Source organism: Pistacia vera, unplaced genomic scaffold (genome assembly GCF_008641045.1).
Source record: "Pistacia vera cultivar Batoury unplaced genomic scaffold, PisVer_v2 Contig301, whole genome shotgun sequence".
NCBI classification, from domain to species: domain Eukaryota; kingdom Viridiplantae; phylum Streptophyta; class Magnoliopsida; order Sapindales; family Anacardiaceae; genus Pistacia; species Pistacia vera.
The window spans coordinates 651,713-679,654 of record NW_022196115.1 but is presented as its reverse complement, the minus strand read 5'-3'; the positions used below and the strand labels follow the sequence as shown (position 1 = coordinate 679,654).

The window sequence follows — 27,942 nt, the reverse complement described above, 5'->3', positions numbered from 1 at the left end:
AAGCCCATTTCAGTGTTGTGATTCTGATTTTCTTATTTACTTTGATGTGCAGAGTTGATTTACTAGTTCAATGGCTTCCTATATATGCTGAGAATTTACAATTTCTGTCACTCATTGATAGAAGAAATACAAAAGGTCCTTTTCACAGACTAATCATCTGATATTGTTTTCACAGACTAACTCAACTTTTCATAGACTAATCATCTGACTGTTTCAGATTTCTACCTTAGAACAAATATGGAAGAGAGGAGGGATAAATATAGGAGATTATTTCCCCATAAGGACTGCAATGGTTGGTTATGCTTTCCCACTTCTCTGTTTTTTCTTCATGTTTAAACAAGAAGCACATCACAGCATCATTACCGGTTCAGTGAAATCTTTAATTTTTTATGCAGAAAAAACAGAGACAAGTTTCCTATAGGTTTAGACATTGGTTCTCTTTGAGCATATTGACACCAGTCATCAAATTTCCTCTGCAAAACTTTGTATCATGCCGAAAAATAACGATAGGACTGGTGAAACAAGGGCTAAATTTTATGGTTTTCACATTTTCTTGGTGAGTAGCATATCATCTATATTCCCATCATCACTGTCATTTGTAATCCTTTAAATAGTACTAGTCCTTTAAATAATGGTGGCCATTCATCATCACCAGTCTTTTGTAAGGAAGAGAAGATTGTTGAAGACAACCTCAGGATGGTCAGATCTTGTTTAGTCTTTGAAAACCTCTTTCTTTTTTTCTTTTTAAAAAAAAAAAATCCAACAGTTGCTAAGGTCTCTGTTTTATTTTGATTTTTTTTTTTCTTAAATCATATACACACTGTGTTTTCTTTTATCATCAAGTAAAACAGGGATAATGTTACTGACATCAACGTTTTGCACCGAAATGTTAAACCGAATGACATGTCACCTGAGTCAGACAAGCCACATAACACGTTAAGTAATATTTTGTGAATGAACAATCCATTTTTATTAGACGGTCACTCATTTGAAATAAACTCTCGTCCATATTATATGGACGAGAGTCCATCTATAAAGACGCTCGTCCATAGTTTAAATTAAAAAAATTTAATTAAAAAATCATGGACACCCGTCTATATATTATGGACGGGTGTCCCTACTTAATGGACGGGCGTCCAGTCCATTGTTTCAATTAAAAAAAAATTGAAAACAAAAGTAATCTCATTCTTTTAGTCAAAGTTTGTGAACATTCATGGCACCTTTTTTTTAATTTTATTTTTTTATTTCAGATGGTGGACCCCTTGACTGCATTGATGTATGCATGACACCTGTTTCTTTACTTTATTTTTTATTACAGATGGTGAACCCTTTGACTGTATTTATGTATGCAGTTCAAGTGATGAACTTCTATTTACTTGGTGTTTGTGTTTGAAAGTAAATAAAAATAGGAGTTTAGAAGAGGAAAATAAAAGGAACATTACGGGAAAGAGGAGATTATGTTGTAGAGCAGAGTCCCTATTTACTGGATAGTAATGGACGGGCGTCCATCTAAGAGGGACGCCCATCCATTTGCTTTTATTTTTAATTTAAACAATGGACGGTCGTCCATGATTTTTGTTATCAAATTTTTTTAATTTAAACTATGAATTGACGTTTATATAGTGGACTCTCGTCTAATAAGTAAGGACGCTTGTCCACTTCAAATGAACGGTTGTTTAATAAAAATGGACGTCCATTAATTCACGAAATATTTTTTAACGTGCTACGTGGCTCGTCTGACTTAGGTAACATATTGTTCGGTTTAATATTTCGGTAGAAAGTGTCGGTGTCCGTAGCATTATTGTTATTTAAACCCCCTAAAGTTTGTTTGAATTAAAAGCCCTTGCTGTATCGGTACTAACTGAAGACCCCCTACCATCAGTGCTTTGCCGTTAGCTTTGATAGACAAGTGCTAAATAATGTTAATACCCTCGGTCCCCTATGCCCAGCAACGTTAACACACCCAGTAACCAAACAACCTCTATCTTGTCCACCAGACAACACCAAACAGCCCCCTTCCCCACCCGAGTACACTCCAACACCATCACCATCACCATCACCATCGCCACCACCATCATCATCCACCATCCATTACAACCACCAAGGGCGGAACATAGAGTGGGCTAGCCCTAGATTTTTTAAAATTTAGCCTGATCAAGAAAAAATTCCTAGTTGCGCCCCTTACAACCACAAACAAATTGGGCTTTGAGAAATCAAACATAATCAAATTAAAAATCAATAAACCCAAATGCGCAAAACCAAACAACCAAAATGCTCCACCACCAAAATCCACAACAAGCCCAATCTTGGCCTAAGTGACATCCAGATAATAATCAGATTTTCCAACAGTGCTCTCAGTGTTTGGGCTTTGAGAAAGCAAAGTGGTGGAGGTTGTGCAGCAGCCTTCTAAGGGACGGCCTTCAAAGGTGGATTTGTGGCTGTGGGGATGCGGAAGAAAAGTGGGGGGGATCGAATAGAAATTTGCATGCATTAGAAAATGCTTTCTCACTTCTCTGTTTTCTCTTCATGTTTAAATAAGAAAGCACATCTCAGCATCATTACTGGCTCAATAAAATCTTTAATTTTTATTAAGAACTGATTCATATATCTATAACATGCTTTCTCTTACTGTTGGATACCTCTTTTATCAGGGAGCTTCTCAAATTACAGTGGATTCCCTCTATGAAATCTTTTGATGACTCATTGAGATAGGTTTGTTTCCTTGGTTATCTCTCTACTTAGTGGGTACATTGAAAATCCTTGTTCTCTCAAATTAAACTTGATTTTGATATGCTAATTTTGATGCAGAGTGGCAAGATTATGGTGTAATGAATTTTCTGAAGAATCAAGGTTGAAATATGATGTATGAAGAAGTTTCCAGATTCAGGTTCTCGTTGCATTCTTTTCTTGACCAGAAGTTTCCTGATTTAGGACATTTGTTACCTATGAAAATTGAAGGTCATAACCCCACTTTTCATACATCAACTTTCTATTTATCGTTTCAGATTCCATCAAATGTTTATTGTCTCAGTGAAGCATTTTGCGATATAGAAGAAAGGAGGAATAGCGTCGAAAGAACTCGATCAATGGTTGGTTTTGCTTTCTGAATGCTGCTTTCTGTTCTTTCTTCATTTCTTGATGTTTAATTTGAAAGGATATCGTAGCATTTTTTGTTACAAGGAATGAACATAAACTCTTCTAATCAATGAGGATGACAAATCACTTCTTGAAATCTTACACCCACCATTGAATGTGGAGAAATTACGGCAATGGAATTACAGGGGCAACACTATTTTCACCGACTGGATGATGTCCTTAACCAACCTCAGGCACTTAAGAATTTGTCATTCCATAAACTGTAAGCATTTGCCTTCCTTGGGAAAATTGCCATCCCTTGAATCTTAGAGATATGGCATATGGAGAGTGTGGAAAGAGAAATATTTTTTGGAATGAAAAGTGATGGCACATCTTCATTATTTATTTTCTTCCCCAAATTGAAAAAACTTAAGTTTTTGCTATTGACTGAATGGTTTTGTTTTTTGAAAATTGATGGCTGCCCCAAATTGAAGGCATTACCAAACTACCTTGTTTAGAATACAACATTGGATATATCCATTGAGGATCGTCCTATGTTAGGCCGCTTGAAGGGAAAAATGAGAGGTAATTTTTTTGTTTCCTTTTGTTTAATCCAATTTGTGATTGAATATTTAATCACTTTAGTAATTTTTTATTTTTCTCTCTTGATCAAAATACTTGTTGAAATAATCAGAGATGCGCCTCCATCTTTTTGGAACATCTGCAGTATACTCATTGGTGTAAACGTAGCTGTCCATGTAATCTCATCATACTCAGATTTTGTTTTTTCTCTGAATTTTTATATGGGAACTTTAAAATTTATTATTAATATTAATTAATGATATATTAAATTTTGGAAAAGAACTCACCTTCTTCAACTTCTCAAAATTTATCGCTTTCTGAAGAACTCCATGAACCAAAATTATGTAATAGTTCAAATGGAAGGCTTAATCATTTTCTTCTTAAGCACTATGTTATATTTTGGGTTTTCTATAAATTATTTTCTTTTTCATCAAGTGAAACAATTAAACAGAGCATTTTCCCAAAACAAGTTCAAAGAATGATGTCGAACTCTCCTGTTAAATAACTGTCGTTGCCTTTCTCTTATGTCAGGTTGCTTCTCCAATTTCATAGAATTCCATCTATGAATTACTAGGATAGTTCAGTGAGGTACGTTTGTTTCTTAATACTTCTAGTTTGCTCCTTAACCAAACTTGACCTTTTCATGTTAGTCTTGATGCAGTGAATCAAGTTTAAAATTCCATCAAATTTCTTCAAACAACGCATTAAATTTCATCTACAGAGCTTCCTATCATGCTGAAAAAGGGACAAACCGGGAAGTATCTTCTATGGGAGATGTTCATACTTTTAAGTCATAACCCAACTTTTCATAGATTAATCATCTTATAATGTTTATGCAATTTTTTTACTTTTTATACTAAGGCATGCAAATTTCTACCTCAGAACAAATATGGAAGAGAGAAGGGATAAATATAGGAGATTATATATCCAAGAGGACTAATAAAATTGGTTATGCTTTCTCAGTTGTTTCTTTCATTTTTTTTTTTTTTTTTTTTTTTTTTTTTTTTTTATGTTTAAACTAAATTGAACATCACAGCATTTATAATGGTTGAAAATCCATGTTCTATTCTGTTAAACGTGATCTTGATATGTTAATGTTGATGCAGAGGCAAGTTTAAGATGTCTTGAATTTGCCCAAGTATCAAGGTTGAAATATGATGTATTAAGAAGTTAACTATGATTGAGGTTCTTGTTGCATTCTTTTTCTTGACCAAAAGTTATCTATGTTAAGACATTAGCTTTGCTTGATCTTAGTAAAATAAGGCATCAAATTGGGTTAACAGAACTTTGTATCATGTTGGGCAACATTGACAGACCAGGAAATATCTTGTGTATCCCTACTTCTTGAAGATCATAACCCCACTTTTCATACTTTAATTTTCTGTTAATGTTTAAGCTCTTTTTGATTTTTAACTAAGGCATATAAATTTCAATTTATAGCTTCAAATTTCATCAAATATTTATATTCTCAATGCAGCGTTTCGCGTAATTTGATTGATGGTTGGTTATGCTTTCTCAATGCTGCTTTCTGTTCTTCTTCATTTCATCAAATTACACTGGATGCCCTCTTTAAAATATTGTTGACTCTTTCCATGATATATATATATATATATCACAGAAGTTGCCAGATTGAGGTTCTAGTCGCATTCCTTTGCTTGACCAAAACTTCCCAATCTACTGAGCATTTCTTCTTTTTCAGCTTTTTGAAACCAGACATTAAATTTTGTCTTCAGAATTTTCTATCATGCTGGTAACTTGACGGGCCTCAAAGTACCGTACTTCTTAAAGGTCATAATCCTACTTTTCATACTTCAATTTTCTACAGAAATTTTCTTGCAAGACATGTAATTTTCTATTTGTAGTGCAGTATTTTGCATTATGGAAGAGAGGAAGAATGGCATTATGAGTGTTGTCGAAAGAACTCGATGAATGGTTAGTTATGCTGATTTAATTTTTGTTCGTGATGTTTAATTAGAGAGCATATAACAGTTTTATCTGCAGGATGAAACCAGCACTCACTCTCGGGTCTTCATATTTAGAATTTGGTGAGCTTCCATCATCAAGGATTTGCAGGGTTTTCAGGGCTATTGTGAAGTAGTAAAGCTGAAAACAAAGCATTCTCCAACACCAATTTCTAGAGAAATATTTCGAGAAAATGATAAGAGGCACATTTTCAAATCCTAAATTAATTTTTTTTTTTCGTACTCAATCTTTCATTTGCTTTCTCTTACTATTGGATTGTGCTTTAATCAGGAAGGTTATATTTACTTAGTAGGAGTGTAGGACATTGTGAGACCATGTTTTCCCTAATACATAACTTGATTTTGATGTGTTAATTTTGATGCAGTGAGTGTTATGCAACGGAAACATAAACTCTAATGCTAGCTTATTGAATATAATAATACAAGTAATAAAGCATAAATAAATTGCCAAAATTAAATGCAAAAATAAAGAATACCAGGAATTAACGAGGTTCGCTATTAAAACCTACGTCCTTGGGTGCTGCAAAAGAAAGCTCCACTATCTCCAAAACATTATTACAAATATTTGGGCAATACAACAAATACCCAAAACAAAGGGGAGATACAACAAAACTTGCAAACTAAAGGGTCCTTAAAGAAAGAACCACTTGCAAAAAGAAGTAATGGAATTACAACTTGGGATACAATTAACATTAATTTAGGTCCTTATATATAGGCCCCGAAAATTTCCCACTTCTCATTCCTTTTCAATGTGGGACAAACTAACTCATTTTGGCCCATTACATATAAGTCCCTAAACCTTTCTCCATTATCACTTCTACCCCATGTGATTTTGCTAAAAGCCATTTTTCAACAAATCTCCACCTTGGCGAATTAGCAAATCTTCAAAGTTTTGTATTCTTCTGCCAAATTTTGCAACACCTTCAAAAGCATCAAAAGACACAGTCAAGCTCACAAGATGTTGATCAAGTTCAAACAATAAATGAACTTGACCCTTGTCACTACTGAAGTCAACATGTCTGTAGGATTATCTTCTGTGCCAATCTTCTGGAAAATCATTTTCCCATTTTCAATATAATCCTACACATAAAACTAAACCAATATCTATAGTACATAAAATATACTGTAGAAACCATTTCACAATTTGCAAATGTCCTTTACCAGGATCATACATATGCCTGCTCACCATACTAACTGCTTGTGAAATATCAGGCCTTGTGTACCCATGGCCCATCATACATTGATCAAATCGCTTGTACCACTGTCTTGGTGACTGCTTCAAACTATATAGCGATTTCTTCAATCTGCAAACCCAAGTTTTGTTTCCAGCAACCCTATAATCATCTGGCTGAGTCTTGTAGATTTCCTCTTCCAAACTACCATGTGAAAACACGATTTGCACATCCAATTGAACTAGTTCAAAATCAAACTGTGCCACCAAGGTTAGCAAAATTAGAATGGAAGAATACTTTACCATAGGAGAAAACACTTCACTGTAATCAAATCCTTCCATTTGAGCGTATCCCTTTACTACCAACCTAACCTTGTGCCGAACATCTTCTCTATTAGGAAATCTCTTCTTCTTTGCATACACCCATTTGCACCCAATCGCCTTCTTATGTAGGGATCGCATTTCATCATTCATGGCCGGTTTCCATGATTCACAATTTGAACTCCTAACTACTTCTTTATAAGTAGTAGGAATATCATCACCTACGATTGGAAGTGCATAAGCCACCATATTAGCGAAACGAGCAGGCTTGCGAATTTCTCGTCTTGGCCTATTGTATGCAATCGATTCCTGTTGCTGAGGAGATTCTTGGGGTAAAATCTCCTTTTCATCAATAGTATCCACATTAGTCACCTCAGAATCACTTTCTGTCTTGTGGACACTATCTGGTTCAACTGTTGTTTCAAACTCCACCTGCTGCCGAGTATGCTCCACACACATATGCCACAGCTTGAGCATTTCTGAATCTGCATCCTCCTGTACGACTGCAGCTGTCGTTCCAATAACTGTACTACCATTATAGTAATACAAGTTGTTTCTCCTCGTGCCTTTCATTACCACAAGAGCGCCTGAAGAAACTTTTAGAATTCCATCTCGCATATTCACCGTGAAGCCTTTAGATTCCAAGGCTCCCAAAGAGATGAGATTCTTTTTCAACTTCGGTACATACCGAACATCTGTCAGAGTTCTAGTTGAGCCATCATGATTCTTCAACCGAATTGAACCTATCCCAGTTGTTTTACAAACATCATCATTGCCCATATAAACAACTCCACCATCAAGTTCTTCAAAATTAAAGAACCACTCCTTGTGGGGACACATATGATAGGTACAACCTGAATCCATAATCCACTCATTTGATCCAGAGGTGGATGGTAGGCTAACTAGACAGAAATCTGACTCATCCTCTTCACGCTCAATAACGCATGCATCAGAAGTAGCTTTGCCCTCTTTCTTTTGCAATTTCGGACAATATTTCTTCCAATGCCCTTTCTCACGACAAAAGGCACATTGATCCCAACTGAGTTTTCCCTTCGAACGAGATCTTCCTCTTCTCTCATTCTTACGACTCTGACTCCACCCTCCTGCTACAAGGGCTTCTGCTGACTCATCTCTATTCTCCTTCTGATCCTTCTTCCGAATTTCATGATTGGACAGAGCAGAACAAACTTCTTCAAAGGACAATTTTTCTCCATTATCACTTCTATCCCATGTAATTTTGCTAAAAGCCATTTTTCAACAGTGAGACAAGTACCTGTGTTAGGAAATTTGTTCTCCACCGACTGTTGTATCATGCTGGGTGTAACTGCAAACTGGAAATTCTGCATTTCGTATATCAAGAAACACCTTCTGCTCCTACAATCTCAAGCACAGCAACTCTACTTTATCTTAACACTGGGAAACGTTTTGTATAACTGTGTCTGTACTCCTTAACGGTCACAACCACACTTTCCATACATCAATTTTCTGATAATATTTTAAGTAATTGTTTCTTTATATAAATACTAAGAAATATGTAGCTTTCTGTTTTCAATTTCAAAATTTCATCAGTTTTTGGGGTTTTGGAAGAGAGGAAGAATGGCGGTAGGAGAGTAGTTGACAACACTCAACCAATGGTTGGTTATGCTTTGTCACTAATCTCTGTGCATTTTGACTAATCCAATAGGCATACATCAATGATGTTCAAACAGAAAGCACATTTCAGTGTTGTCTTTCTGATTTTCTTATTTACTTTAATATGCAGAGTTTATTTACTAATGGCTTCCTGTATATGCTGCAAATTTACAATTTCTTTCACTCATTAGTTGAGGAAATACAAAAGGGCAAAGCAATGAAGGACCAATTCTTTATAGTTTAATGGCAGAAACTTCATTCAGGCACTTATATTGTAACAAGAAGAAATTTTTGCCTGATGAAACAAGTGCTGAATCTTCTGGTTTTCACATTTTCTTGGCAGCTCTATATTTCTATCTCCTATTTTCTTCTTGAATTAGCATCATCACCTGTCATACGTAATCCTATAAATAATACCAGCTTTTTCTTGTCACAGAGTGCTTCAGTATCCAATGGTCATGGGATCATGAACTGTTAAAGGAAGGAATTCGAACATAATGGTAAATTCTGTTGAGAAATTTAAGTTTTTCATGTATTTAATTTCAGTTGTTCAATGGAGATAGAAGTATAAATATTACTGGTAAGGAATAAAAATTCTGGAAATTATTGTTGCTCACGGTACGTTGTAAATATAATCCACAATGAACAGCACAGTGTAAATATTTATTTTCCTTTTTGATCTCTTATCAGTTTTCCTTCTTTCTTCTTTTATTTCTCTCCCGTTTGCCCCCAATTCTGATATATTTGCTCTTAATCGTTATGTAATAGAATATGTCATTCTTGCATATATGTTCAAATTTGGCGAATATTAGTCATCAAGTGCTAAACTGTCTTTGTCCTAGGTTTTATCGCCTTCTTAGACAAGTGAAGAGACAAGTCTTGAGAGAAAAAGTGTAGAGACAAAAGAAAACTTATTGTAGAGAGTCTAGATTTTATACCTGGTATAGATAACTTTCTATGACTGAATTTTGTTGAGATTGAGTGAGCTTGCAACACTTGGCTATTGTGAGAGAATTCCGAATGTATTGTAACACACTTTTCTCGTAAAGTGAAACCAACATCATATTTGGCTGTAGGGCTGTTCGGCCAAACGCTTATATCATGTTGTTTGTGTGTGCTTGTTGCGTTCTTTGCTTTTTATATTGTTGATTGTTTGTAATCTGGATTTTGGAAATAGTTGTTAATGCTTAAATATTCTAGTACTACCGCATCCCAACTGCTCAATCAATTCCAACACTTAGGTTTCTTTTTCTTTCCAACAGTAACAACCCACAAAGCTTTTGTATGCAGTTTAGTCAGATAACCATGCAACTTAGTCATGTAAACAACAACTGATTCACCAACTACTATGTTGGCTTCTTTACATAAGAAATCTCAAGACATGTATTTGTTTTTATATGGTCAAAATAACCAATAAACCCCTTACATGCATTTCACAGTGAAAGAGGTACCATGCTTGACTGTCAGTAACTGGCCTGAAATGAACTGCCATATCGTCTCACAGATGAAAAGTAAAAGATTTGGGTCCCATATATGGATAAAATTCTTCATAATTTGAATTAATATTATACATTTACAACTTCTGCTTTAGTATTACTACAACACAACTATACATAAAACCAAACAAAAGATGATTCAAGGTGCCAGCCAACCAGGCTCACCGTCACTGACTCTACTAGCTTAAACAGATTTGGTATATATCAACATTAAATTCTGCATATTTTTATTGAATTATTGGTATCAATCGAAGGTGTGCAGGTCCTTGCCACCATGTAACATTTGACGGTTTCTAGGCTTCTTCTATGTTATGTAATATAAGAATTCAAAGGATGTCAAAAGCTTCACGAATATATCTCTTGCTCTTGCTTCTTTCAGATATTTACCTTCTCTGATTATGGCTGAAGCTATTATTTCCGGTGTCTTGGAGCAGCTGATTTCAATCATTGCTGAAGCGATACAACAGGAGGTGAGGCTAGTTGTTGGTGTTGACAAAGAAGCTAAAAAGCTCAGGAGCAATATTGAAGCTATTCAAGCTGTGCTTCTTAATGCAGAGGAAAGACAAGTGAAGGAGAGAAATGTCAGACGTTGGTTAGGTCGGCTCAAGGACACTTCTTATGACATTAAAGATGTGATGGATGAGTGGAACCATGCTTTGTTAAAACAGAGCATTGACGGGGTTGAAAATGCCCTTGTTCCTAATAAAGGTATGTTTTTCTTTTCCCTCCTCTTGCTTTTCATTCAAACAAATGAGCTTACGTCATGACATTGCGGTAAAAATAAAGAAAGTCCATGAAAATTTAGATGTCATTACGAACCAAAAAGAAATTTATAATTTTAATGTGATTAGAAGTGTTGGGAAGTCCGAAGAGTACAAAGTACCTCATTTGTTGATATGTCCGATATATATGGTTGAGTTGAGGATAAGAATACTTTAGTACACATGTTGTGTGAGAGTAGTGAACAAAAAGATATGTATGGTTTTTATGTGATTAGGAGTGTGAAAAGAGTGTGCAAGTACAAAGTACCACCTTTATTGATGTGTCTGAGATATGTATGATTCTGAGGCAGTGATACTGTTGTTTACTTTAATATGCAGAGTTGATTTACTAGTTCAATGGCTTCCTATTTATGCTGGGAATTTACAATTTCTGTCACTCATCAAAAGAGAATATACTCAAGGGAAAAACAGTAAAGGACCATTTTTTATAGTTCAAGGGCAGAATCTTCATTGAGGCACTTCTAGCAAGAAGAAACTTTTGCCTAATGAAACAAGTGCTGAGTCTTCTGGTTTTCACATTTCCTTGGTGATCTAGCATCTGAGCACTATCTCTTACTTTCTTCTTTAATTAGCATCGTCACTGTCATTTGTACTATTAATGCTTGCATCTTCATGTCACAGTGTGGTTCAGCATCAAATGATCATGGAATGATGAATCGATAGAGAGAAGGAATTCGAATATAACGGAACAGGCATGCTAAATTTGGAAATCTAATCAATGAAAGTGGTGACTAGTACCCAGATATAAAGTAGTTTATTTGGTTGAGAGAGATCATAGTTTTCATGTATTTTCAGTTGTTCAGTTGGGATAGAATCTTATAGGGTATTGGTTTTACATATCTTTTGAAAGACTTTTCTGTTAATATGTATTTGGTCTTAGAGGCCTGTAAAATTTTTGTTTCTTTGTGTGACAAAAGCCTTCTTATACAAGTAAATATAGTCGAGGAATTCTTAGTTATAGCATTTGCCTGCAAATATGTAAATATTGGAATATATTTTCCATCTTCCTTTTCTTAACAGTTTTCCTTCCTTCTTTTATTTCTCACTTGTTTCTCCCAAAATTCCAAATTATGTTCTTTTTGCTCTTGATTGAGGGTTCTATAATAGAATACTTGAGTATTGGTTCAATTTTGGTTGAGATTGACTATTGTAACACCTGTTTTTTTTCCCATAAAAAGAAACTCGCATCATGACATGCTGCATAGGCTATTGGTCCAACATTCATTGTTTGTAATTTTTGGTTTGGGTAGGGGTTAAGGTGTAGTTTACAGTTTTATGATCGGGGTGTTCAAACCAGTTTGTACGCGCTTCAATTAATCTTCAAGACCTATTGAACGTTAATGTTCTAAGGTAAGTCACAAATGTGATAGGTGGCATCAAGGTATTTCGAACCTAAAAAGTCAATGAAGAGAGCAGATTTTCTTGACCACCAGACCAATCCTTTAAGTTGTTTATTTTGAAATGTTGTTGAACCAATGATCTTAAATTTTATCTAATTTGATTAAACAAAGAGCATAATTTTTTATTTTTTTATTTTGGTGCATTTAATTTCCAAACTATTTTTAGATTTTTTTTTTCTATTAAATCAATGTATTTGTTCCACTCAATTACTTTTAACTTCTTTTTCTCTCTTTTGAAGAAAAAACTTCATTGAATTAACTGACAATGCCCCTCCATCTACGGGTGTTAAAAAAAAAGCAAAAACTAGGCCAGGAATTGATAACTGAACCGAAAAATCGGTTAATCGAAAGAATGGTTCGGTTACGGATCAAAGAATTCAAAAAATCATATTTTAGGTTCGGTTTTCGGTTCGCGTAAAAATGAAAACCGGTTTTTTAAACTAGTTTACTAATATATATATAATAATAATAATAATCTTAATCCCTAAATTTGTATAATTTCTTTTTTTGTTTTCCATTGGGACTTATTTAGTTATTTTATTATTTTATTATAGACGTTTCATGCGGACTTTTATTTTCGTTTAATTTCGGACTTTTATTTGTATCAATTTTTTGTATTGTTAGTTATAGTCAATAGATATGTATGAATATTTAATTATTATTTAGATATATATTGTTAATATTTACAATTTAATTTAGGAAAAATTAAAAAGAAAAAAGTTTTATCTGATAAAAAGGGAAAAACCGGTTCAAAACCAATTAATTAGTTTTTTCAAAGCCGTTAACCAGTTTTTTGGTTAACCGAAAACCGATTTTTCCTCCAAATCGATTAGATTTTGGTTTAGAAAATTTCTGAATCGAAAAACTGGTTCGGTTCAAGAAAGCGGTTAACCATGTCTGGTGAAGCAATATAGTAATTGGTCTTTATATTTTGAAAAACAAAAAGATGATAGAATCACCGGCATGGTCAAGTGGGCATTAAACATCAAAGTTGGAGCTGTTTGTTTACAGGACTAACCATATAAGAGAAGGAAAGAGGAAGGAGAAGCAAGAAGTACACCAGGTGCAAGTAATGATGCCACGTGGGCCTGAGTTAATTGGGCTGCGTCGTGGTGTACCCAAATGGACCTAGAGGACGTGACTTAACTTAATCACAATCTGGTGGGCCTAATGACAACTAAGAAGCTGTAGGATCAGTTTGTTCTTCATTGAGGAAGAATGAAAAACTAAAATAAGAGTAAAAGCCTCAGTTTTGAATACATTTGCTTTTACACCGTGTTTCCCAATTGTACATTGATACGCCATTGTTCTTTAAAAGAATACTAACGGATCTTGACATCTTGTGATTCCGTTAATTTTTTCAGCAGCTCTTTTAGAACAAACATTAACTTCCGTTACTTGAACAATTAGTTAGATATTTATATTATCTTATTTAGAATATTGCATATAATATGACACGTCAAAAAACCTGTTTTAGGTTTGGCTGATGTTCGAAATTGCTTTCAAAGAATTGAGTGAATGTAGATTTATAAAGGCAATAAATCAACCCCAAGTAGTTTAGTTGGCCTGGTAGTCAAGGAGATCTGTACCCTTTATTGAGTTTCTAGGCTCAAACTTTAGGACTGTTTCTTACATTATAACTTACTTAATCTTTTGAGTTCCTTTGAATTTATAGAACGCTCAATGTATTTAATAGACCCAAATAATTGATTGAGACGTGTGTAAACCCAAAAACCAAAACAAAAAAAAAAAAAAAAAAAAAAAAGACAAATTTAAAGGTTAAAGAAGGGTAATTTGGGAAGTGAATAAGAAGGAGAAAAATCTGCATAATACAACAATGTATTGACTGGTCGCGTGTCCAACCCAGTGAAGTAGACTCCATGATTGACTATTGACTATTGACTATTGGCAAATGCACAACCACATAATATGTCTCCCATTGATAAGGAGAAAAATCTGCATAATTTAAACAAAGCAAAAGTTGATGGAAGGTGCAGGCCCACCAAGCCAACATTTCTCACTATTATTTTTAATAGGTTTGGTAATATATCAAACTATGTTAATAAATACAGATTTTAATGGCTAACAGTGTAACAGTTAATAGTAAATCCTTAAATGAAAATTTACCAATATTTCTGTAAACATGTTTTGCTAAAGAGATAGAAACTTACAAGACATCTCCCAGATCAAACGAGCCAAAAATCCCAATTTTCACTCGTCCCAAAATATGCCTTAACAGAACTCATAAACAAAAATATCGATGTTATTGATGATTGTTAAAACCAAGTTGTTGATGGTGCTGTAATATTATTTAGAACTTACTGGCCTTTTTGGATATTTAACCAAACTTGAATTTCGCATGCATCCCAACCTATCAATCGTTATTTTAAATCTAGAATGATGAATGGAGAAAGATGTACATAATTTCGACTAAAAACAGAGATTTAATTCTTTAGCAATAATAAAGGGCGCCAGTAAAGCAAAGCATTACTAATTCATTACTTTTACCGGATTTGCCATTATAGTTATTCAATTATGGGCATCAATCAAAAGTGGGTGGGTCCTTTTCAACCATGTCACATTTGTTTGTTTCTAGCTTCATCTATGTATTATAAGAATTCAAAGAAAGTTAAAATCTTCACAAATATATCTCTTGCTTATTTTTCTTACGAATATTTACCTTCTCTGATTATGGCTAGAGCTATTGTTTCCTGTGTCTGGGACTATCTGACTTCATTCCTTCCTGAAGGGATACAACAGGAGGCGAGGCTAATCATTGGTGTTGACGAAGAAGTTAAAAAGCTCAGGAGCAATCTTGAAGCTATTGAATCTGTGCTCCTTGATGCAGAGGAGAGACAAGTGAAGGAGGGAAATGTCAAACGTTGGTTAGATCAGCTCAAGTGCACGTCTTATGACATTGACAAGGTGTTGGATGAGTGGAACTACGACAAGTTGAAACAAGAAATTGAGGGGGTTCCTTCTAAGAAGGTACGTTTCTCCTTTCCTCTTCCTCTTCATACCAACAAGCTGATTTTCGTCATGACATTGCTGTTAAGATAAAGGAAGTCAATGAAAAGTTAGATGTCATTGCAAAACAAAAAGATATGTATGATTTTAAAGTGAGTAGAAGTGTTGAGAAGTCAAAACGAGTACAAAGTACTTCGTTTGTTGATGTGTCTGAGATCTGTGGTCGAGTTGATGACAAGAGTATTTTAGTACGTAAGTTGTATGAGAATAGTGAACAACACCTTCCTATCATCTCTATTATAGGGATGGGAGGCATTGGTAAAACAACTTTGGCTCAATTTGCTTATAACGATAATGAGGTAATTAATAGTTTTGACCATAAGATGTGGGTATGTGTGTCGGAGCCTTTTGATGAGTATAGGATTGCTAAAGCAATCATTGAGGCTCTAAAAGGTTCTACTTCCGACTTAGTTGAATTCCAATCACTTCTTCAACATGTTAGGGAATCTATTGTGGGAAAGAAATTTCTTTTGATCTTAGATGATGTGTGGAATGAGGATTACAAAAAATGGGAACCATTGTATCATTGCTTGAAGAATGGTCTCCATGGAAGTAAAGTTTTGATTACTACACGTAAGGAGTCGGTTGCACGTATGATGGGATCAATTGATATTATAAATGTTAAGGAGTTGCCTGAAGAAGAATGTTGGTTGTTATTTAAGCGATTAGCATTTTTTGGTATGTCACAAGAGGAGTGTCAAAATTTTGAAGAGATTGGTAGGCAAATTTTAAGCAAGTGCAAGGGTTTGCCTCTCGCTGTAAAGACTATCGGGAGTCTCTTGCGCTTTAAGAAACATAGGGAACAGTGGCAAAATATCTTAGACAGTGAATTATGGAAACTTGAAGAATTAGAAAAAGATATTTTTCGGCCATTATTATTGAGTTATAATGATTTGCCTTCTATGATAAAACAATGTTTCATATATTGTGCCGTCTTCCCTAAGGATTATAAAATAGATAAAGATTATTTGATTAAATTATGGATGGCACATGGTTATCTAAAAGGATATGAAAATAAGGTGATGGAGATAGTTGGTCAAGAGTATTTTGATTACTTAGCATCACGCTCATTCTTTCAAGAGTTTAAAAAAGATGGTGACAATAATATCATAGGATGTAAGATGCACGATTTAGTGCATGACTTTGCCCAATTCCTGAGTAAGAATGAATGTATCTCGATAGAAGTTGATGGTCTTAAGGATCCAATCACAAACTCTTCTTATCATGAGCAAGTTTGTCACTTGATGGTAACAATCCATAGAGAAGATTCATTTCCTGATTCCATTTTTAGTCTCAGAAGGATTCGCAGTTTCCTATATAATTTTGAAGGTTCTTCATATTCATTGGCTCCTAATATCTTACCAAAATTATTTGGTGAGTTGACATGTTTAAAGGCATTAACCATAGGTCGAAAGTATGGAAGTGTGATTGAAGACATTCCTCCTAAAGAGATTGGAAGATTGATACATTTGAGATATCTCAATTTGAAAGGGCTAAAAATGAGAAAACTTCCAGAAGAATTATGTGGATTATATAATTTGCAAACTTTAGACATTAGTGATTGTAAAAATCTGGAAGAATTACCTCAAGGGATTGAAAAATTAATAAATCTAAGGCATCTAGAAAATTATGGGGTCCGGTCATTAAGATACATGCCAATAGGAATTCAAAGATTGACTAATCTCCGAAGCTTAAGGTGGTTCGTTGTGAGTGGTGGTGGTGGTACTGATAATAAAGCATGTAGCCTTGAAGGTTTGAAATACCTTAACCTCTTTGGAGAGTTGTGTATAAAAAAGTTAGGAAATGTATCCAATGTGGATGAAGCTAGAAGATCAGAGCTCAAGAATCAGAAAAACCTACTTCATTTGTATATGGATTTCAAAAAAGATGAAGGAGAGAGGACGAATGAGGACGATGAAGTACTTCTTGAAATCTTACAACCACCTTTAAATTTGGAGAAATTACAGATAAGGAATTACAGAGGCAACACTATTTTGCCCAACTGGATGATGTCCTTAACCAAGCTCAAGGATTTAGAACTTATGCATTGCATAAACTGCAAGCATTTGCCTCCCTTGGAAAAATTGCCATCCCTTGAAGATTTGTTTATAGATAAAATGAGTAGTTTGAAAAGAGTGAGTAATGAATTTTTGGGAATAGAAAGTGATGGCACATCTTCATCATTTATTTTCTTCCCCAAATTGAAATATCTCACTTTTGAGTGTATGGATGAATGGGAAGAGTGGGATTATGAGATTACAAGAAAGGGAGAAGAAGAAGATATTACAATCATGCCATCTCTTGTTTCCTTGCAAATTCATAACTGTCCCAAATTGAAGGCATTGCCAAACCACCTTGTTCAGAATACAACATTGAAAAAATATATTGGTGGTTGTCCTCTACTACGCTACCATCGATGAAGGGTGAAAGTGAGAGGTAATATTTTTTTCTTAATTATTTTTGTTTAAATAAAAGTATTTGTGATTGAATAATTAATGAATGAGAAAGAAATTGCAAAAAGGCATGTGTTTTAAGTTAAATGTAATGATAGATTTAGTTAAGAGGTAATTGAAATAGAAATAATGGTGGAAATGAAAGAAATAGTAAATAGAATATGAATAGATTGCCAATTTTAATTAAGTATTGATTTGATTATGTTTACATTGGCAGTTGTTTTAAGGAAAATAGAAATGATAAAATGAATGATTGAGAGAGAAATAGCATTTGGAATTGTTGAATGATTATGTTTATATGTACTCCACTTGTTGTAGTTTTAAGAGTTTTATACATAATGCAATTATTCTTTGATATCATTTGAGAGAGACAGAAATAACATTGGGTTTGTTGAATGATTATTTTATACTCCACTTGTTTTAACCAAATTAGATATCAAAATCTCTTTGTTGTAGTTTTATACAAATGCAATTATTGGCTATTTAAAATTATAGAATAAATAAATAAATATAAAATTGACCTTTTATTGTTTAATTTGACTGTGAAAGAATGGATTGGCCCATTAGCCTAGTTAGTAAAAACGCGTATTATACGCGAATTATACGGACAGCCATATAATTCGCGTATAAAACGTGCGAATCCGAATTTTGTAAAATCTGTCGTATAATTCGCGTATAATAAGGTGTACCGTATAATTCGCGTATAATTCGCGAATTATTTGTGAATTTTTGAAAAAAAAAAAACATAATCTCATACCCCCAAAACGACGTCGTTTTGGTGGGTTTATACAAAAAATTAAAATAGATCTGGTTCACTGGTTCAGTCGTTCTTCTTCAATTCTTCGGCAGTTCAGCAGCAATTCTTCTTCTTCCTCAGTTCTTCTTCAGCTTTTCTTCCTCACAAATTTCCACAAGCAATCAATCAACTCCCACAATCAACACACAACAATCAACTCCAGCAAATAATCAATTTCCACAACCTTCGTCTCTTTTGTATAGACATAAGTTTATACTTTATACAAGAGAGCCGAAGTTTAACTTTTAAGAAGAAAGTAAAGACTGAAGAGAAGGTGGAACAAAGAAAGAGAAAGAAGAGAAGAAACTTATAGAAGAAAGAGAGAAGAAAGTTTTGCAAAGAACGCAGAAAATGAAAGAGAAGAGAAAGGAGAGAGAAAATTTAATAAAATATGTACTTTTAAGTTTTAACTTTTACTTGATAGATTTGTAATTTTTGTAAACTGATTGTAGGGTGTATTTATAATTTTTATAAATAATTGGTTTTATTATGATTGTGTTTGAGTCTGGACACTATAATTTGAATATCAGTTATATTTATATATTGTGTATTTGTGTTATTGGTTAATTGAATACTTTGTATTTGAATTGTTATATTGATTTTAACCAGGTAGTCCATAAAAATGTTAAAACTAAGATTGATATTGCCGTATTTTTCAAAACGTATTATTGATAATACACCGTATTAAACCCGTATATACCCGTACCATATTTTTTCCGTATCCAAATTTTATGGCCGAATTTTTATAAACGTATTTTTCACCATTTGCCGTATTATACCCGTAAAATTCCTGTACCTTTTTTTTGCCGTACCCGTATTTACTAACTAGGCCCATTAGTACAAATTACGTTACATGGGTCTGGTTAAATACGGTTTTTGGTTATTTAAAAATTAATAGAATATTTATATATATATATATTTTGTAAAATTAAAGAAATATAAAATTAATTTTATAAAACTAAAAATACATTCAAGAAATTGTATTTCTATTCAGGAGAGGAGACCAATCTCGTTTCATTAATACAAAACAAGGTACATGGGCCTTGTTTAATATTTTTCTTAGTGACTTGTAGTAGAGATTAATTTAATTTAAAAAATAAATATCTTAAATATATTAATTAATTTATACTAAGGCATGTAATGCTCTTCTATTTACAGCTTCAGTAATCAGTATAGTATTTTGTCTTCTGGAAGAAGGAAATAATGGGTGTTAGGAGAGGAGACTAGGCAGAGGAACTCAGTCAAGTACGTGCTTCTTCTTTTTTTTTTTTTTTTTTTGGGTCAATTCCTTTTTACAAAGACATGTAATTTTTTCTATTTAAGGTTTCATATTTCGTCAAAATATTTACTGTTCCAGAGATGCATGCATTTTGCGGCATGGAAGAGAGGAAGAATGCTTTTTGCAGAGTTGCTGGACGAAATCAATTAATAGTGGGTTATGCTTTCTCAATGTTGTTCTCTGTTCTTTCTTTAATGCTTCATGTTTAATATGAAAGCATAGCTAAAGAATTTCAATTTTCTGTTAAACTTTCAAAATGAGGTATATTATGTTATCTTTTACTAGATGAAACAATTGCCCAAACCCTGCTCTTCACATTTACTTGGTAAGCTAGCATTTCATACTGTTTAAATTTTGTCTGGCTTGGAAAATGTTTAAGTGCTTTTTTCTGTCATTTTGCACTAAATCATGTAATTTTCTCTTTATACTTTCAAATTTCACCAAATAGTCATTGTTTCAGTGCAGCATTTTGCGCTATGGAAGATAATGGGTGTTAGAAGAGTAGTAGAAGAACTTAGTTAATGGTTGGTTGTGAATTTCTCTTTTCTTTCTTCCTTACTGATGTTTAAAAGCACTTCACAACATTGTGTTCTGATTCAGTTATTTTTATAATATGCAGAGAGGCAAGNGAATTTTATGGCCGAATTTTTATAAACGTATTTTTTATCGTTTGTCGTATTATACCCGTAAAATTCCCGTACCATTTTTTTGCCATACCCGTATTTAGTAACTAGGATATAAATGCAAAAGGTTGCATTTTTGTTCATTCTTCACTTGTTCACTCAAAAACAAACTAAAACTCTCTCTCAAACCCACGGCCACTCTCTAATCTCTCAAGGTGGTGTTAAAGTGTGGAGGTTTTATCCTTTTGAGGCTAATCTTCATCAATCCAAAGCAAATGAGTAGGTATAATCTCTTTTCAAGTTTTGCATGAAAACCGTTTTTTTTTTAAATCCATCCTTTGATGCTTTCTTCTCTATTTCCACCACTCTTCATGCATGCATGCTGGTCTATCAGTTTCTTCATGTGTTATCGTTGATTGTGTTGGGCGTGCTGGTTATTTTTTATCCTATTACATTGAATTGCTTGTATCCTTCTTTGGACACGAAATCTTTCTGCCTATTCTATTGTTGCTGGAGTTATTTATTTCTACATTATCCGCCTGGCTTCCTAGCAAGCGCCATGGAATCGGACACCATCACAATTCAAATTCAGGTGACTATACTTTGCTTTCTTCTTTTTAATAGCTAGGCATAGCTAGTGGAGTACAATTAATTGATAGTCGAAGCCAGGGCTGTGTATTATTATAATATAATTATAAATATTTATTTTCAAGGGTCTAATATATAATTATATATGTAGACGGAGGGAGGCCGTCCACAATACTTTCTCCTGGAAAATCCTACGAGGCGAAAAGAAGAAAGAGACGGTGAGCTGAAAAGCGCACATGTACCTATTGGCTCCTTGGGATTAGAAGCGCTGCCCACTAACATTTCACACAATTGTTTCTTTGATTTTGATTTTCTATTTCACAGAATGAAAATAAATATCCAATTTTACACCTTTCATTTTAAAATATCTAATTGTATTTTTTAAGAATGAAGACATGTATTTTTTTAATACTTGAATGATTATATTCAGTGTTTCTCAAAAGCTCTATTCTGTGAGATATAGTTTGTTTAACATACCATTCTAATTTCTAAGTTTTTGCTCAAGCCAAAGTAAACCTTTGTTTTGATTTGCTTGAACTTGAAACCCAATTGATTAGATTCTCCAAAACCTACATAAACGAGATTAAATTGTTTTTTAATTAAGGTTTTCCTTAGATAATTTATGTTCTAATGGTGGTCCAATTGTATTTTAGAGCTACATGTTTCATATATAAAGGTGAAAAAATTATTTTCGTCTGGATTTGATTTATCTGAATTGTTTGATGGAGGAGAGGATGCAAGGATTTGTGCATGGAGCTTTTGTTTCGAAAAATTATTATTCATTCATTTTTACCCTTCTCTCCTAGTTTGATGTTTTGTTCATCTCTTTGAAAAATCATTGTTATAGAAAGGAGAAAAAGTAGAGTTTTTTCATTCAAATTAAGATTTTTTAAAGGATATAAACAAGGGTAATCACTACTACAAAAAGCCCCCTTTTGACAGATTTTCTTGACCGTTCTAAAAAACTTTCAAGAATTTTAATTCTTGACAAATTGTTGATAGTTTCTGAACTGTCAAGAATTTGCTATAATCCTTGATAATTTTAGATTATTAAGTATATAAAAAGCAAAAAGAGAAGACGGTGAAGGAGCCATAGGCTAGGTTTGCCTAAAACTTTTCCCTCTCGTTTTTTGCCACCCACTTTTCCTTAACTATTCCCACCATTTTTTCCGTAAAACTTTTGGTTACCCGCTATTTGTGCAAACCCTCATAGTTGACCTACTTTTGGCATTGCAAAAAAAGTTCTTGTTTCTAACACTCCCGTTCAGTAGATGACGACTTGCTCATTGACGATGGCACTTACTCCATGCCTATTTCGACGGAGATTGTTAACTTTGGTGAGTTCTTGGCAAGGCGTATCCCCAACACCTAAATGTAGGGGTTTTCAGAAAAAATCGATTTTGGTCGATAGAAATACAGAAAACCGAATTTCCGATTTTATTAAAAAAAATTAAACAGCAAACACTTTTTCCTTAAAATTTAAAAAGTAAACAAGTTAAATTAAAAAGTCCCTATATCCTTAAAATTAAAGAAACACAAAACCTCACACCCGGTTGTGTGGGCAAAAAATCGTCTTAGGTCTAACGAGGCCCAATAACGAAATAAACATATCACGGCCCAAGGTTTTAGCCTAATTCTGATTGGGCCTACGCTTAAAATCACCTTATGAACTGCCCACTCTATGAGTTAGGCTATCCTACATGTTAAGCTGAACTGGGTTCCGACCCATTAGCCTGTAACAGTCCATAAATAGGAAATCAGAATCTGATTCTATTTCCTCTCTTACTAAGCTTCCAAAGCTTACTCAAACTAGTAAACTTAATCTGATAAGGACAAGAAATTTTATTTCTTTCTTGATAGTGATTATCTCCCAAAGTATGACTCAATGTCCTACTAGGATTCCAATCTCTTGAGTTCGCTATATAAATAGAGATCTGCCCTCCCATAATTCATTCAATCTCAATATCACCTACTTGCACCCAAGCTCTTACTCCTAAGAGCTATATCCCTATGCTGGTGTTCTAGTCTCCGACTTAACCTCTGGTAACCCTTCCTTCCCTCACTCTCACTAAATTGTCTCGTTCAGCCTTATTGACTTGAGCGTTGGAGCGCCTACGGCAAACATCACACTGGTGTATACGTAAGCCTCACGCTTGCTTGCTTTGTGTGCAAGTGCAGCAGATTGTCAGTGGCCTCAACCTTGTGGGATCAAACTCTACTTCTACAACCATAGATTTTAGCATCTACACCGGTTTTATTAAAAAAAAAAAAAAAAAAACAAATTTTCCTAGAATTGTTTGAAGCTTTAGGGGGCGTTTGGTTGGGGGTATATAAGATTACTGAGGTAATGTCATCTTCTATTACTTTATTATCACGTTTGATTGTCAAGTAATATAAAATTACAGTAATCTTCTAATACTAATAGTAGTTACTATTGGTGATATTGGAGGTAATTTGATAACCTCTATTTTATTAGGTATTGTAAAATTACTTACTAATCGTATTTTTGTTACAATTTTACCTCTTATTAATAAAACTTTTGGACAATAACGCCCTTATTTTAAAATCAATTTATATTAATCTATCATTACAATTTTACCCTTGTTTGATTAAGTTTTTGTATAATCATGCCCTTATATTTAAAACAAATTGCAGACCACCACTGCCACCCAACCACCATTATCGACAATTGGCCAACTACCGTCGGAAGTCGCCAGGAGTCACCAAGAGTCGCCTGGAGTCACCGACATGGCTGTAGATCTAGCTAGAAATGACCATATCTAGTCTAGCCATTTTGGCCAAATCGATGGATCTGGCCATTAACGGCTAGATCCATAAATGGCCAGAATAGATCTAGCCATTTTCGGCCAGATCTACAACAATTAATATGGCTAGAAACGGCCATATCAGCAACTCTCAGAGACTCCCAGCAACTCCAGGTGACCAAAGGCAGCGACAGGCAATGGTGGATGGCAAGCCGGCAGTGATTTGGGTTGGGTAGGGGTGATTTTGTTACAAATTAATGTTTTTATATAAGTTGGGGTGTTTTAGCTAAATTTGAAATGTTGGGGGTTAAAAGAATTATTCAAAACTTAATAATAAAAATAATATTATATTAATATTAAAAAACGAGGGCAATTTAGTAATTTAATAACATACCCACTAATGTATTCCTTACAATTAAACATATTAATATAACATACCCACCAATTTATTCCAACTAACCAAACATATTTCCTTAGGGTCTACTTGAGATTTTCATGGTAGGGATTATGACAGTAAACCACTGTAGCGGTTTTGAGGGTAAACCACCGTAGCGGTTTTGAGGGATTTTTAGTAACGGTTTTTAAAACACTCAACTTATGCTTGGGAGTTTATTTTCTAGCGGTTTTGTTAGTTTTTTAAAATGATAAACTTACATATATGCCCATAAAAATACCCCAACTTCAACCAATACTTTGGAGTTTTGTTTTTTCAATTATAAGGTAAGAGTTTTTTATTTGTTTTCTACTTATTAGTATTTTATTACTTCAAATATAATTAAGTCTTCTTATCCTTTTTTGCTATTCTTTGTAATATCTAGAATGATTGAAAAATTGTAGCTCCACTTTTCCAAGAAAGTATCTAGAAATGAGATTTTAATATTTTTTTTTTTATGATTGCTTAAAATTATTTTATATTTAATATGATTGGAGACATGCATAATATGTTTAATTTTTTTTAGATATAAATGAGATAGTTTTATAGTGGATAGGGTATCTGTGGAATAAAATTTTAAAACCAACCAAAACACCCTGATTTGGGGTGTTCCTAAAAAATACACTACACTAGAAATAGACCTGGGCAAGGACCGGTCCCAACCAGGTCTGGGTTTGGGCCTGATTGGGACTGGTCCCATTTGGGACTAGTCACTCATGGGCTTAGGACCAGTCCTAGGCCCATGAGAAATTTCAGGGCCCAGACAAGTCCTATGGGCCTGGAAAATTTTGTTCCACCCCCAACTTTTTTTATATTTAAGGGGTTAAATAAAATTATTTAGGGGGGTTTATGTAATTTTTAGGAGCTTGGAAAATTTATTTGCACACTAGAGATTAGTAAAATATCAATTTAACCCTTAATATTTTTGTCAATTTCAAATTATAGGGGGTTTTTGGATATTTTTCAGAGGACTTTTTAAAAAAAATGCAAAGGGGTTTGGACCTGGGCCTAGGATTGGTCCCAAGCTCGAGCCTTGGAGGAGGGCCCAATCTAGGGATTGGTCCCTCCGCCATGGGCTTGGTCTGGGTTTGGGACTAAGCCTTGTAGGAGGACCAATCCTAAGACCTGTTTTTTAGGATCGATCCCAAATGCCCAAGTCTAACTGGAAATCAGTGCATTAAAAATCTTTCAAGTAATAGTTTTAGAACATTTCAAAACCAGTCTAATTAAAAAGCCCTCAAAATCAGTGAAAAAAAAGATTCTCAGTAATTTTCAAGGTATGCGTTTGTTTCCTAGTTTTTCCCCTATCATATTCATATCCTATCCAAAATACACATTTTTTTTTCCCTATTTTGAAAAAACTATTATATTTTATTCAACAATTTTTAAACCCCCTAGGTTTGTTGATTTAACTAAACACCCAAAAAAGTTTAGAAATTGACAAAAACACCCCCACCAACCCACATTTGCTAGATTTTAGCCACAAATGTGGGAAGGTGGCCCGAATCTTGTCGGTAGTGTGCCGATCTATCCTTTTATGCCAGATCTACCGTGGATCTGGCCGAAAAAGGCCATATCTATGGTCAAGTATCTAGCTGTTGACAGTTAGATCTTTGGTCGTAGCTAGTTGTCAACGACTGCCATATCTTTGGTCATCGTTGTCCACCAAATGTGACTAGATCTGGCCTTTTTTGGCTAGATATATCGGAAAAGGCCATATTAGCGCATGACCGACCAGATCTAGTTGGTCGTCTTCTAATTGGTCGTGTGCTAATACGACGACTCTGGCCACCCTCCGACAGTGGTGGCCAGTTGCTAGTATTTAATGGGTGAGTGGAGGTATTTTTATTAATTTGAATGTTTTATTACAGGAGTGTTTAGTAAATTAACAAACTTAAAGGATGTTTTTGTTAATTTTTAAATCTTACAGCGTAATAACCACCCAATTTTACTTTTTCATGTTAGAACCAAACGCTCCCTAACTTTCCATTAATATAACATTTTCGGTAATATAACATTCTCCAAACACACTCTTACAATTAAAAAAAAAAAAAAGTATACACTGGACTTCTCCACTCCGTCGTCATTCATCAGGGCAGTTTATTAAAAGGCCATCTGAAGTTTGAATTTAATTAAAAGGCTATCAAGTTTTAAAGTGTTAACTAAATAGCCATATTATTGATTAAGGGTAATTATTCTTGATTAGTGCTTAATTAGGATTAATGAAGTATTATGTAATCTTTTAAAAATTATACTATATTCCCAAAAACCCGAAATTCTTGCAAACAAACCCAAACACATTCTTCTTCCTCCCACCATTAACGCATCTCTACCTTGGTTGCTGTTTCTTCTTAGCTTTGTCTACATCTTTTTCTTCCTCTACATCTTCACCTTCTTCCTTCTTCCTCTACATCGTCTTATTCCTCTGCCATTAACACTTTCTTCTTCCTCCATCATTAACATCTTCTTCGCTAAAGATAGATCCCCCTCCTCCTCCTCCTGACGTTTCGTCTAAGTATGTGGATCTCCTTTTTACATTTTATATTTAGATTTACAAAGATTTAATAATGGATGGGGTTTGGGTTATGATTTTGATTTAGTTATTTAGGTTGTTGGGTTGTGTTTGATGTAATGCAAGTTGAAAGGAGTGAAATTTGTTGAAAATTTGTTTTGGGTATGTGTTCTGGGTATGATGGATCGATTGTAGATGGAGATGACTGAAAATGTGTTCTGGGTATGATGGATCACTTAAGCGATCTGGTGTATCGATTAAGCGATTTGATAGGTCTGGTAATACAGCAGATAGATCGCTTAAGTGATCAGGTATGTGGCATAAGATCGCTTAAGCAATCTGGTAAAAGTCTGGTGTATAGGAGCAGATCGCTTAAGCAATCAGTAAATGGCATAAGATCGCTTAAGCGATCCAGTATAAATAACCATGATCGCTTAAGCGATACAGGATACCATATAAGCGATTGTGCAGATTCTTTTTAAAATATTTGAACCCTTAGTACAGCATTTAAGAAATTTTTTTTTTCTTGCATTACAGGTAGTTGGCTATTATTACACATGGGACAAGTTGTTTTGAGTGTTGAATATTTTGGTGAGTGGGTGGAGGAAGAAAGTAGTTGGAAGTGGATTGGGAAGAGCAAAGAAGTTATACCAATTGCTGTGAGCACAGAGGTTAGTTTTGATGAGTTGATTGATGAAATAATTAGAAGAGTGTAATAACTGCTTCATACTAGGTTACTCATAGAAATACATAAAGTAAAATGCATTTATATTAGCAAAAGTAAATGGGCCCGAAATTTTCTTTTAATACATATAATCATTCTTTATACAAAGTAAGGAGGTATCATTTGTAAAAGTTATCAAAAACCGTGGACAGTGTAGCTATTACTCCTCGCTTGCCGATGCCTATCCGACTGCGTCCTCACCTAGATCCTGTAAACACCAAGAAAAACAACGGGGTGAGCACAAAATAATGCTCAGTAAGTAAATCCTCTACTCGTCTATCCCCGTAACTCTTTCTCTTAA

General features: G+C 34.2%; 1 protein-coding gene and 3 long non-coding RNA genes across 14 annotated transcripts; all 4 read left to right on the top strand.

Annotated features, from left to right (window-relative positions):
• The first annotated feature begins 51 nt into the window (after positions 1-51).
• LOC116135566 lies at positions 52-664 on the top strand. Its single transcript, XR_004128918.1, has 3 exons — positions 52-135; positions 218-292; positions 396-664. It is a non-coding gene; the product is annotated as an uncharacterized LOC116135566 (long non-coding RNA).
• A 1,346-nt stretch (positions 665-2,010) lies between these two features.
• Positions 2,011-5,819, top strand: LOC116135580. Of its 10 annotated transcripts, none has more exons than XR_004128927.1 (9): positions 2,011-2,712; positions 2,809-2,887; positions 3,006-3,358; positions 3,570-3,660; positions 3,770-3,833; positions 4,189-4,245; positions 4,319-5,445; positions 5,525-5,589; positions 5,659-5,819. It is a non-coding gene; the product is annotated as an uncharacterized LOC116135580 (long non-coding RNA). The 10 variants fall into 10 exon arrangements; XR_004128931.1 differs by having other exon boundaries at positions 2,450-2,712; positions 5,357-5,445; positions 5,520-5,589; XR_004128929.1 differs by having other exon boundaries at positions 2,451-2,712; positions 3,006-3,089; positions 3,282-3,358; positions 5,357-5,589.
• Positions 5,820-8,393: 2,574 nt separating this feature from the next.
• LOC116135579 lies at positions 8,394-12,058 on the top strand. 2 transcript variants are annotated; one of them, XR_004128921.1, is made up of 6 exons: positions 8,394-8,568; positions 8,894-9,085; positions 9,200-9,263; positions 10,639-10,967; positions 11,360-11,567; positions 11,663-12,058. It is a non-coding gene; the product is annotated as an uncharacterized LOC116135579 (long non-coding RNA). The 2 variants fall into 2 exon arrangements; XR_004128920.1 differs by having other exon boundaries at positions 8,394-9,085.
• A 3,074-nt stretch (positions 12,059-15,132) lies between these two features.
• Positions 15,133-17,888, top strand: LOC116135619 (putative disease resistance protein RGA3). The gene is made up of 2 exons (XM_031421330.1): positions 15,133-15,429; positions 15,498-17,888. Exons 1-2 carry the CDS (start codon positions 15,133-15,135, stop codon positions 17,886-17,888), a joined length of 2,688 nt encoding a protein of 895 aa, XP_031277190.1.
• Positions 17,889-27,942: the final 10,054 nt, after the last annotated feature.

Excerpts from the sequence above, each read along its gene's own strand:
- LOC116135619 (XM_031421330.1), top strand. The coding sequence starts at position 15,133 with ATGGCTAGAGCTATTGTTTCCTGTGTCTGGGACTATCTGACTTCATTC. Across the intron at positions 15,430-15,497 it reads AGGGGGTTCCTTCTAAGAAG|ATAAAGGAAGTCAATGAAAA; the intron begins GTACGTTTCTCC and ends ATTGCTGTTAAG.